General features: G+C 32.8%; 2 protein-coding genes across 2 annotated transcripts in view; both read left to right on the top strand.

The window, feature by feature from the left end:
* LOAG_17738 (alpha-actinin) overlaps positions 1-6,080 on the top strand; it is a gene marked incomplete at both ends in the record, with an annotated part of 6,711 nt that extends 631 nt beyond the window's left edge. Inside the window, 19 exons of the mRNA XM_020450400.1 lie at positions 73-151; positions 326-481; positions 771-857; positions 1,095-1,272; positions 1,440-1,600; positions 1,740-1,825; positions 2,487-2,579; positions 2,724-2,954; positions 3,045-3,121; positions 3,247-3,376; positions 3,486-3,623; positions 3,720-3,859; positions 3,928-4,075; positions 4,272-4,434; positions 4,627-4,778; positions 4,985-5,155; positions 5,359-5,514; positions 5,653-5,811; positions 5,931-6,080. Of these exons, the coding sequence (XP_020305927.1) occupies positions 73-151; positions 326-481; positions 771-857; positions 1,095-1,272; positions 1,440-1,600; positions 1,740-1,825; positions 2,487-2,579; positions 2,724-2,954; positions 3,045-3,121; positions 3,247-3,376; positions 3,486-3,623; positions 3,720-3,859; positions 3,928-4,075; positions 4,272-4,434; positions 4,627-4,778; positions 4,985-5,155; positions 5,359-5,514; positions 5,653-5,811; positions 5,931-6,080 (2,655 nt within the window). The remainder of the gene's footprint in view (positions 1-72; positions 152-325; positions 482-770; positions 858-1,094; positions 1,273-1,439; positions 1,601-1,739; positions 1,826-2,486; positions 2,580-2,723; positions 2,955-3,044; positions 3,122-3,246; positions 3,377-3,485; positions 3,624-3,719; positions 3,860-3,927; positions 4,076-4,271; positions 4,435-4,626; positions 4,779-4,984; positions 5,156-5,358; positions 5,515-5,652; positions 5,812-5,930) is intronic.
* Positions 6,081-11,441: 5,361 nt separating this feature from the next.
* Positions 11,442-11,903, top strand: part of LOAG_17739 (hypothetical protein) — a gene marked incomplete at both ends in the record, with an annotated part of 6,190 nt that continues 5,728 nt past the window's right edge. Inside the window, one exon of the mRNA XM_020450401.1 lies at positions 11,442-11,652. Coding sequence (XP_020305928.1) covers positions 11,442-11,652 — 211 coding nt within the window. The remainder of the gene's footprint in view (positions 11,653-11,903) is intronic.

Below are 11,903 nucleotides of genomic sequence, written 5' to 3' on the forward strand. Positions count from 1 at the left end.
AAATGGTACTACAAAAATTCATTGTAGTTCTTACTTCTGTGATCCATAGAAATATTTTAAATCATTTTGCAGACATTCACAGCATGGTGTAACAGTCATCTGAGGAAAGCTGGCACAAGCATCGAAGTTATCGAGGAAGACTTCAGAAATGGTACTTCGAGATTTCTGGATTGCTTGAATTTCAACTGTTTAAATGCAGAAATAAATTTTGGGCATTCACATCTTTTGCAAATAAATCATATAATGGGGCCATTTTCAAAAATTAGTTCATTAAAGAGAGAAAAAATCCTGTAGACTGGCCGATTAATTTTATTAAATAATTCAGGTTTAAAGCTGATGTTATTATTAGAAGTGATATCAGGTGAAGCATTGCCACGACCCGATCGTGGGAAAATGCGTTTCCACAAAATTGCAAATGTTAATAAAGCTTTGGAATACATCGAAAGCAAAGGCGTTAAATTGGTTTCCATTGGCGCAGAAGGTAATTTCAGGTTTTTAAAATTTTTGTACAATCATAAAGTTTCATTTCCTGATGCTTCCTCGTTTTATCATAAAGGGATGGATTCGTGATAATTCTAATTATGATTCCTAATAGCTGTTTTAGAGACAATAAAGTTTAAGATAAAATTGATCGAAAGATATATTTGACTATGATTCTTTTTAGTTTCCAATAATGTAGTGAGCAAAATCCATCATTTTCATTTCGAGCTATCTGCATATACAAATATAATCATGAATGCTTCTTTTTTATAAGTTCTGAAAATTTCTAGAAATTGTTGACGGAAATGTCAAAATGACTCTTGGCCTTATATGGACCATTATTCTTCGATTCGCAATTCAGGATATCAATGTTGAAGGTTAGTTTTTGTATTGCATATTCATGAAGTAATAATTACAAAAAACTGAACACTATAAAATGCTCAGGAATGTCTGAATTAATTTCAATAATTAAAACATAAAGATGGTTTTGTGTTGTGTAATCGAGCATGAGGCCATGCAGGCATTATTCTAATAAATAAAGTTTGAGATGCTAATTTATTTCAATTCATTCTGAAAGAACGAATCAAATATCAAGTTCTCCTATCCTTCTGTAGATAGCGGTTTATCAGTAATTATCAAACTTTTTACATTTTTCCATTTTCCTAAGACAAAATCTAGACTGACATTAAATTTATTCATTTTGGAATTATCGGCTCGTGATGGATTATTGTTGTGGTGTCAGAGAAAAACAGCGCCTTACAATAATGTCAACGTTCAAAATTTCCATACCAGGTGAGGAATTTTTTTTTTATGAAAAATTTATTACTAAAACTTTATATGAGATTTGTAGGATTTTTTTTTTTGTTCTGCTGTTAAATGAAATTGTATGCTCCTTTTTCCATTACAATCCAATTGTCTTAACAATGATAAAACTTCTTTATGGGTCATAAATACTTCAGCTGGAAAGATGGTTTAGCATTCTGTGCCTTGATCCATCGTCATCGTCCAGAATTGATTGATTATTCGAAATTACATAAAGGAGATCCGCTTCATAATTTGAATCTTGCTTTCGATATAGCCGAAAAATATTTGGACATCCCGAAGATGCTTGATCCTGAAGGTCTATTTGTTCCTCATTTGAAGGGAATAACTTGATAAAGTTTCGTTTATTTGGTGCTAGTTAAAAAAGAAATTTCATTTATGCTTTTTAAAACAAATTAGTTCACAGAAGTTCTTGGCTTGGATAACAAAGTCTTCAGATCTTGTCTACAGCCAAAAGCCGGATGAAAAATCGGTCATGACTTATGTGTCATGTTTCTATCATGCATTTCGTGGTGGCCATCAGGTTTACAGCTTTTCGTTTCAGTGTTGGTTTCTTGAGTGTGTATGCGTGTATATATGTATGTGTATTTGCTTGTTCTGTCCGATTTTCAGTAAAACCATCTCCGTCTGTCAGGATGGAAATGTCAAATCATCGTTGACACTCATTTCTCTGTTGTTTGTTTCAGTTCTCGACATTCGCTTAATAAAGTTAAAATCTTGTTCGTTGCAGTGAAATATTTTACTTCGTGTTGGCTTGATTGTTTGATAGTGTATTTCATCCTGCGTGATGTTAATGTGGCGAAAAGCGGAAAAGAAAAGAAAAGATAATTATGAAAGAGCACATTTTGCATATAACATTGTTTCGATTAACCATTCAGTAATGTTTGTGTTGACAAGATTTTTATTCATCAAAACAAAACAAAGCTTGCAGACATGGTAAGCAATTTGCCTGATGAGAAAGCAGTGATGACTTATGTGTCCAGCTATTATCATTGCTTCCTTGGCATGCGTAAGGTGTGCGCTTCCTCATTTTTTCATCATCATCTGATCATTAGCGCATGTATCTGAGTGTATCATATTTTGGTTAATAGTAATACAAGTTGCATGTTTGCTCGGTCTTTTCACTTTTTTTTTTTTTTGATGAAAAGTTTTAACTTTCCAAAAAGTACCATAAGTTTTTACAGGCTGAGACTGCAGCTCATCGTATAAGTCGAGTGCTTAAAGTGAATCAGGAGAATGAAAAGATGATGGAGGATTATGAACGGATGGCAAGCGATGTAAGTAGTGATAAAACGATTTATTACTTTGGGAAAGATCGTAATCGAATACACATGCTTCTAGAAGATGATGTAAATTGCAAGAAATGCTACATCAGAAGATTTGTAATTGGATTCAAAATTCCATTATTAGAAGTTTTTTAGCTTTTGGATTGGATACGTCGTTGGATGCCATGGCTATCGAATCGATCAAGCAACGAATCATTAGATACGATACGCAAAAAGTTAGATGACTTCCGAAATTATCGTCGACATGAAAAACCACCACGAGTGGAGGAAAAAGGAAATTTAGAAACACTGTTCAACACGTTGCAAACGAAACTTAGACTGAGCAATCGACCAGGATTTCTACCAAGAGAAGGACATCTTATTATGGTAAGCTTGGCTTTTCATGCTAAGACATAACTTATGGAACTGCGAATTTGAGCATTGGTGATTCGCAAGATGATGTAAAGTTTGTTTTAGGATATCAGTGCTGCTTGGCGTGGTTTGGAAGATTCTGAAAAAGGTTTCGAGGAATGGGTTCTAAGCGAAATGATGAGGTGATGTTGCCTGAAAGATTCACCTCTACCATGCAAAGTATTAGTTCTGAGTTCACAATTAAATTGCTAATCTTGAGCTATTATAAATCTCTCGTTTTTATTTTGTCTTATCCAAAAAGTTACAGACTGGAAAGATTGGAGCACCTTGCCGAAAAGTTCCGCCGTAAATGTGCTCTATATGAAGAATGGGCATACGGCAAAGAAGATGCCTTACGTTCATCGGATTGGCGATCTTGCGGATTGTACAAGATCAAAGTAAATCACTCATTGATTTTCATAATTTCCACTTTCATACCTGATTTAATGGAAATTTCAATGTTTCGATATCTCATATTTGTTCTGTCCAAAATCTTGCAATATTAAGGCCTTGCGTAAACGTCATGAAGCATTTGAAAGCGATCTGGGAGCTCATCAAGATAGAGTGGAACAAATTGCAGCAATCGCTCGTGAGTTGAATAATTTGAGATACCCAGACATTGGTCCGATTAATGCCAGATGCCAGGTATCGCACAAATTTCATATAAATCTGAACTGCTCATTAATTGATAACGTATTGCAGTTCTCGAAATTGATGCCATAAGAAAAAATTTCATTGCAGAATATCTGTGATCAGTGGGATCGTCTCGGAAATCTTTCTCAGCAACGGCGCAGACAGCTTGAAGAAGCGGAACAAGTAGCAGAGCACCTCGACAGGCTCTATCTCGATTTCGCTAAGCGTGCAGCACCGTTTAACAACTGGTAAGTATAAAGATATCGAAGGAATAAATTACAGAATGTTTTTTTGCATTAAAATTCTTTGTAATCAGGCTTGATGGAGCTCGTGAGGACTTGGCTGATATAGTGATTGTTCATGAAATGAAAGAAGTGCAAGAATTACTGAATGCACACAACCATTTCAAATCAACAATATCCGATGCTGATAATGAATTTCGAGCGATCGTTAATATTGAACGGGTATAAATTCTGAGACATAATATTTAAAAATAATTATTCTAATAAATCAAATTTTTCCAATAAGATATTTCTAGCAAATCAAATCTTTCTTGATCATCATAAAAATAAACTTGTAGCAAATGCAAAAAATATGGAATAATCACCAAGATGACAACCGTCGCGGGTACTTTAAATGGAAATTCAAATAACATTTCAGGAAATTACTCAGTTGGTTGAACAGCATGGACTGGAAAGAGAACTGCTGAAAAATCCTTACACCGATTTATCGGGTGGTGATATTCGTCGTAAATGGCAAGAAGTACAGCAATCAATACCGAAACGTGACGCGCAGTTGCAAAATGAATGTCACCGACAACAAAGTATGCATTTTTGTTCATTAAAAAATGAATAGAATTTATGTCATCACATTTATGTCACTGTTGTCATCATACGAACTCTGTTGACAGATGCAGTTAATTGTCTTAATGTGCTGCAACTGAGTTATCGACAGCAATTAGTAAACAACAAGAATGCTTTTCTTCATTGACAATGACAAAGTTCATCGCTTTTAGATAACGAACGCTTACGAAAACTATTTGCCGAAAAAGCCAACACCGTTGGTCCATGGCTTGAACGACAGCTTGAACACGTTTTATCCATTGGACTTGGAGGACGTGGAAGTCTAGAGAATGCAGTATCACAGCTAAAATCAATTCAGCAACAGGTATCCATGTTTCGAATTTTATTTAGATACTCCGATCTATAGTATCGCCAGTCACTAAATACTTATTTTCACCTGATTAACAAAATTATATCGGTGTGTATTTTTTTATGGTAAATGAAGTAGAAGAAGAAAAGAGTAAACTTCTGACTTACGCAATAAATAGCTGTTAATTTTTTGCATCACATAAAATAATAAATTCTTTAAAGACATTCAATTATAAATCGAAATTGGAAGAGCTGGAAAGAATAAATCAAGAAATGCAAGAGAATTATGTCTTTGAAAACCGCGCAGCCCGTTACTCCATGGAATCACTGCGTGTTGGTTGGGAATCACTGTTGACGTCCATCAACAGAACAATTAACGAATGTGAAAATCAGGTAGGTGTCTGTGTCTGTGTGTATGTATTATGTGTGTGTGTGTGTGTGTGTGTGTATGTGTGTGTGTGTGTGTGTGTGCGTGTGTGTGGTAGTGGGGTGTGTGTACGTGTGGGTAAGTTGTGTGGTTGTAGGAAAATTGCAGAAAAGCAATAAGACTTAAAAGTTAAACAAAGAAGAAAAGATGTTCACGTCTGTTTTTCAAGATTCTGATGTGTAACAGTAAAGGAATCAGCGAAGAACAGTTAAACGAATATCGTTCATCTTTTAATCATTTCGACAAAGATAGACAAGGACTCGATCCTGAACAACTCAAATCATGTCTTATTTCAATTGGCTATAATATTCGGCCTGGAAAAGAGGTTCTAGATTTTTTATGCGAATGAATTTCAATTAAATAACAAGAAAATTTTTGATACATGACATATATGTCAAACGATTTATTTATTTTAAATTTGGAGAACTGTTTTTGCAAATTTTTGAAGTTATTACCACTTTAGGGAGACCAAGACATGAGCAGAATTTTATCAGTGCTGGATCCGAATCGTATGGGAAGAGTGCCGTTTAATGCCTTTTTGGATTTCATGACGCGTGAAACGGGTGACGCTGACACCGTCGAACAAATGATCGAATCATTTAAAATACTTGCAGGAGGAAAGGTTGGCAATTTGAAGCTCGGTTGGCAAATCTTGTTAGAAAGATTTCTTGTCATCAATCCCGATTTTATGACTCTTTCTAGTTTCATTGACTGATGAAGTTTAGATGAGTGGATTTTCAGCCCTATATAACCGCAGAAGAGATTCGTCGCGAATTACAAGCGGATCAGGCGGAATATTGCATACAAAGAATGCAACAGTTTCAAGCATCAAATGGTCCACCTGGTTCCTACAACTACGTTTCGTTTAGCAAAAGTTTGTATAACTACTGAACTTCTTCCTTATCACGATAGAATTTCCTTCCTTTTCATTGCCCTGTAACCATGACAGGCGGGAATAACTCATGTGGGTGGTCGGCGAGCTAATTAAAACTCATACAGTTTTGAGTCCCACATCAGTTTCATTTAACAGAAAAAAAATTTTCTCAAGAAAGTCACTATATATTACAGAAAAATTAGTCATTTTATCAGTGTATCGACAATTTCATTAAATTATTGAATAATTTCTGAAAATTCTTCAAAAAGGTAAATTCTCGAAATTGTCGAAAAAATTTAGTTATTTCTCCTATTAGTGGTCGAGTGATGTTTGAAAACTTCTTAAACTTATCCCGAGTTTTTGTGAATAACCAAACTAATTAAATCAGGTAATCTGGTAAAACCAGCCTTTTCTTCTGTTTTCTAAAATAATGCATGGCTGCAGTGAGTAGTCATTAAATACTGCCAGATACTTTTTGTGAAGTGAAAAATTATGTAAGTTATTCAAGGTAAATAAATATGTGACTTTTTCGATGACACGATATTTCGGAGTATCTTCTGAAGGAAACAACTAACTATCCGAACTTGAAATCCTTTAAAAATATGTCTCCAAATTTAAGTTCGAATTTTTTCGAATTTTGATTCCACAGTTTTTTTTGTTTAGTGATAGCTTGTCAGTTTAAATACTGGAAAAAAAAATAACCAGCAAAGGATATTTGTAGTAGTTTACCGTGTCAGTAAAACAGGTTTTTTTTAAAAATTTACCTTTCAGCAAGCAATCAAAAATTACATGGCTTTAAGTTAATGTAATTTTTCTATTTGGAAAATTTTCCAAGTTTTATTATTGCTTAATATATATACCTGAACTGTTCTCTCGATAAAATAATTCACTTTCAATTTTATTACAAAATTTTGCCGATTCTTACAAGCGAGCATTATCATTTAACTTTCCGGTTATCCATTGATTCTTTTTTTGAACTGTAGCAATGTCCCATGAAGTAATGGTCAAAGAACATGTTAGTTACAAAAGTGATGAATATATCTACGTCAAGTTAATTAATAATTAGTGATGACTCAGTTGCTTGCTATCCATTTCGAATAAACTTGCTTCACATGCTTGTATATTTTAATTAAAAAGGATGCATTACTTGCCATTTTGGTTCATAATGTAAATAATAATCTTCAAATATTCTCTTTGTCGAATTTAATTAATGGCTTTATTGCATGCTGTAATGTTTGTTTGATGTTTTATAAACCTTTTGATTGTTTCCGAAAAATAGGCAGTGTGCTCTAAGATTTTGATGGGATCAATTGAAAGGTAATAAAATGAATTTTTAAGCGTACATCTTTCTTAATAATCAAATATAAATGAGAAGTCATATGTAACATTGGATACATGTTGCTTATACGACAACAACTGTTTCTGTGGAATTCAAATGAATTTGAAATATATGTTAGTACGGCTGTTATCAGGCTGCTATTAAGAGATCCTGCATGCGCAAAATAACCGGAAGATTACGCATTTCAACTATGTCTTGATACTAGTTTGTAGAAAGAAATTATATTATCAGGTGTTATCAGGTCTTATTTCATCTATTTTTAAACTGACATTAGTTTGCAATATTCAATTTAAATCAGCAAAGACACAATGGTTTCTCCAATGATGTCCTCTTCTGGTCATTAGAGTCTACATTGATTGACATGATTGACATCAAATGCATAATTCAGTAGAAATCACAAATTTAAGAGAAGTATTAAAAATTAGTGAGAGCATATTCATTGGATGTTTCTGTATACAGCAAACAGTGTATACAGTTCATTTGCAAACACTGGCAAAATCAAAGTTGATAGTCCTGCGGTATAAATTTGTATTTGTAAGGTCCTTGATATGATGAAAAAGTACGTTAATTCCTTCGAGGTCACCAGCATCTTTATCATGCTCATCGTTCTCATCGTCATTACCATCATCGTCACCACCATTACTAGTTGTCGAATTAAGATGAATTCAAACTTCGGACTTTTGCGGTGCTCTCTTTAATGGGAAATTCAGGTCAATAAAACGATTCTCGTTGTGCGCTCTTTTAAAAATACATGGAACATATGTTATTCTGCTGTATGTTTGATACACAGATTTAATTTCGTTTCCCTTTTTATCATCCGAACAAATTCTTTGGTAGATCTTTTGTTTGCAAACAATTCTTTCCATCACTTTTTAAATTCATAATATCAAACAGAAAAACATGATATCACGAGTTATATCAGCTGTAATAGAATTAATTTCTTGTTTATAGGCATAACGACATCAATTTTTTGTTAAATTTAGAAAGAAATAATAACCGAAAAGTAGTTACTCCCAAATGTTTCATTCATTTCATCTTTCAGTTCTTTACAGAGAAAAATTCATTCTGTAAAATCACTAATCACTTAGTGGTAATTTTCTAACTTTGCAAGAAAATTAGCCAATTTGAATCCATTTCGAATTTTTTAAGTACAATCAAATCAGTTCTGATCTAAATGTATTTTTGTTCTGAATTAAGATTGATAGAGACTGTTGGAAGAAAGAAAAAAGGATCTCTTCAGTTGACTCCTAGAAATGTTGTGATAAGAATGTACATCGCTTAGAATTCAAACTAATTAATTATGATTTTTTATAACTACTCTCCATAATAATATGTATATATGTAATAAATGATGTTATCGTTTGTTTTATTTGATTATTAAAGCATTTCTTATTAAAAGAGGCAATATTTTTCACTCTTGATGGTCTAATTCACTACTATTAACTTGTAGAGAATACAACTTTTTCAGTCAAATTATTAGCAGTTAGACTTGAATTACTCTTTCGCATAATTCATTAATTCATTTTCTAATTCATTAATACATTTTGTAATTTTTCTTTTGCAATTCGTTTTTCATAACACATGGAAACTGCATCTTTTCATTACTTGTGAAGCTTGGTCCCCTTTATTCTTTTTATTGTGAATCCAAAAATTCAAAATGGTTATCATTCGGAAAACTTTAGAACTTTTCAACAAATAGTCGTTTCCGTGTGTGTACTTCTGGTCCATTGCTGCAAGCCCCTGATATAAGATTTACATCAGTTATCGATTTAATGGAGGAGATAAGCACCGAAAAAGATAAACTACTACTTTTGATAAACCAAAGCAAACTGTCTAAGAAAATCCCTCCGCATTACTTAAATGTTTGTTTCTTTGGGAATTTCTCAGGAAAATGGATACGAGGATGAAAAATACACTAAAATTAGAAAAGAATAGTGTAATTTATAAATTAATATCAAACTGATTAAAATAGATTTCTCGAAAGCTGCGTTGTTATCAGCAGTAAAACAGAAATCGATCCCATTTGGAGTTATGCAGATCAGTTAATTCTTGAGAAAAGAAAACATGATATTAAAAGGAGGACAATAAAAATACACCGTGGAGTGATTGGGGACTGAATATCACCAACAGTTCCCAAAATCTCAACAATGTGCCCTGATAACCCAATATTGGCATGATAATCAGTTATCCGGTTGTTTTCAAATTACTGTATTTCTTCCATTCTGCATCTTCTTCAACTTCTATATCTTGCTCATTTACATTCTTTCTAGTGAGTTTTAAATATCAATTTCAACAATAAATGAAATGAATTTCTGTTTGGTTTACCGATCTATGCAATCTGAATAATTTTTGCGATGAAATGTACAAACGTTACGTTTTTCTTATAAACTAAAACTCTCGAATGTTACATATTAGCTGAAATTTAAATGAATCAATCTTCAAACTTTAATTTGTTAAAAATTCGATTGCTATATTTAGGACATCAAGAAAGTTGCAGAGAATTAAGATTAAGTATAACAATATTTGCATTACTCAGTTCTACTTCAGATTCCTTTCACATTACGTTTCGGAGTAGTATCTTTGTCTACATACCATCCTTTTATAATTCTGAAGTATTAAATTGTCTGATTAATATCAATGAGTATTTCAATTTTAAAACTAGATGAATACAAGTGGTCCTGTAACCTTCTGCACTTGCTACTGTGCAAATTTCTTCCATTCACCTTCTCTGTTTCATTCCTTCCACTGATTTAAGCACATCTTTGTATTGGAATTTCAAGGTGGTTTCAAAAAAATGTCATCACTCCAAGAAGGACAAAGACGTATTGTTCTAATATGTCAACTGGTTCCCTAAGTATGCACATATTTTTACAGTTCTTGTAGTAGATGACCCAAATTGTTGGTGGTTTCTGGAAATTACCAAGTAAAAAAAAGTAGGTAAAATATGGAATGATCGTTGTAAAGTGAAAGCAAAATGAAAAATGGAATACATTTTCCTCTACTTAACTCGTCTTTATCATGATCGTTGATAAAGATGAATTAAATATAGCAAACATCATCACAAAAATTTCAAAATTTCCGTACTACCCTTCCTTACAGGTCGTTTCTAGTTCAATTATTGCCTACACTTTCTTTCATAACACCAATTTCAGAAGAGCGCTGATTAAGAAGTCATTTTATTTCTAATAAATGTATAAATAATATTCAAAAAATTTTCAGTTCTTCATATGCATGCTCAAATATGGTATCAGCTGGCAAGCACAGTTTTGACGTTCAAATAGTAAGTTATAATACGAATTGTAGTAGCACAACAAAAGTAATTATGGCAGATTATTTATTACTTATTCTTGCTATGGTAATGGGATTTTTGAAAAATCTCCTTATGTAAAAAAAACATGGAAATGCCAACTTCATTCTTCAATTTCATTCTTAAGAATAAAGGGCAATAGTTTAGGTCAATGTAAAACGATTCAGTGATTCTTTCAAACTAATAGATAAACTTTTTTTCATTTAAAAAGTTAAGAATGGTAAATTACGAAAGGCAGAATTATCTCTGAACAAAGATTTTGGTAAAAAAAGCTATAGAAGTGCCATTTCATGCCTAAATAAATGAAAATTTGAATTAGTCTAGAAACAAAAAAGTAAGAAATATAACGAGAATAACACCTACTTGTCTTAAAACTTCTCGGGTCAATGATTTTAAATAATTATCTAATACTTTAACTACACTATACAAATGACCATTTTTTCCCATACTTCCTTTTTTAAGAATGAAATTTTCAGATTTTGTAAAATAGACGTACCATCGCTGAATAAGTTTGTTAAATTAGAAGTACGAGTTAATGCTTTTGCATTAAGCATTACTGTAGTGGAAACAACGATCCAATCATATGGTAAAAAAGATGATCAATTCTTTTTTGCAGCAAATCATTTTAAAATTTATCGATTTATTTTCCATAATTTTCATTTCTATTAGAATGACGGTTTCCTTAAAAAAAGAAAAGCGATATTGAATATTGCAGATGAAAACGTCACAGTAATGGGTTTTAAAGTTACACCGGCAACAACACCGGAAACAACTTCGAAAGAACCAAAAACTGGGAGAACAATCAGGAATCAGTTTTGGTCGACAGGTTTCGCTAAAAGTGATGAACAAACACCGAAACGACCTGAAACAACTGTCAGTCGACAATTTTTACCAAAGAAAAAGCACGGAATCAGCGAAGTTTGGTCGAAGCAAATGCAGGAGAGTGTACGTTTTGAATCGTTTAAGTCTCTACGGCAAAAGTTTCAAACGTTAGTGTAATACAACCAGGAATCAATCCAGTTGACCAAAACTGATTCTTGGTTGTATTACACTATCGTTTATAAACAATTATATTCGTATGGGATTATGGAGAAATAGTAATTGAAGGAGAAGGTAGAATAAGCAGAATTAATTGGTAGGAGGATATTTGACTTAGCCAAATTAGCTGAAAATTTGATATGATGATAAATGGCT

The sequence above is a fragment of the Loa loa genome (assembly GCF_000183805.2).
Source record: "Loa loa unplaced genomic scaffold supercont3.121, whole genome shotgun sequence".
In the NCBI taxonomy this organism is placed as follows: Eukaryota; Metazoa; Nematoda; class Chromadorea; order Rhabditida; family Onchocercidae; genus Loa; species Loa loa.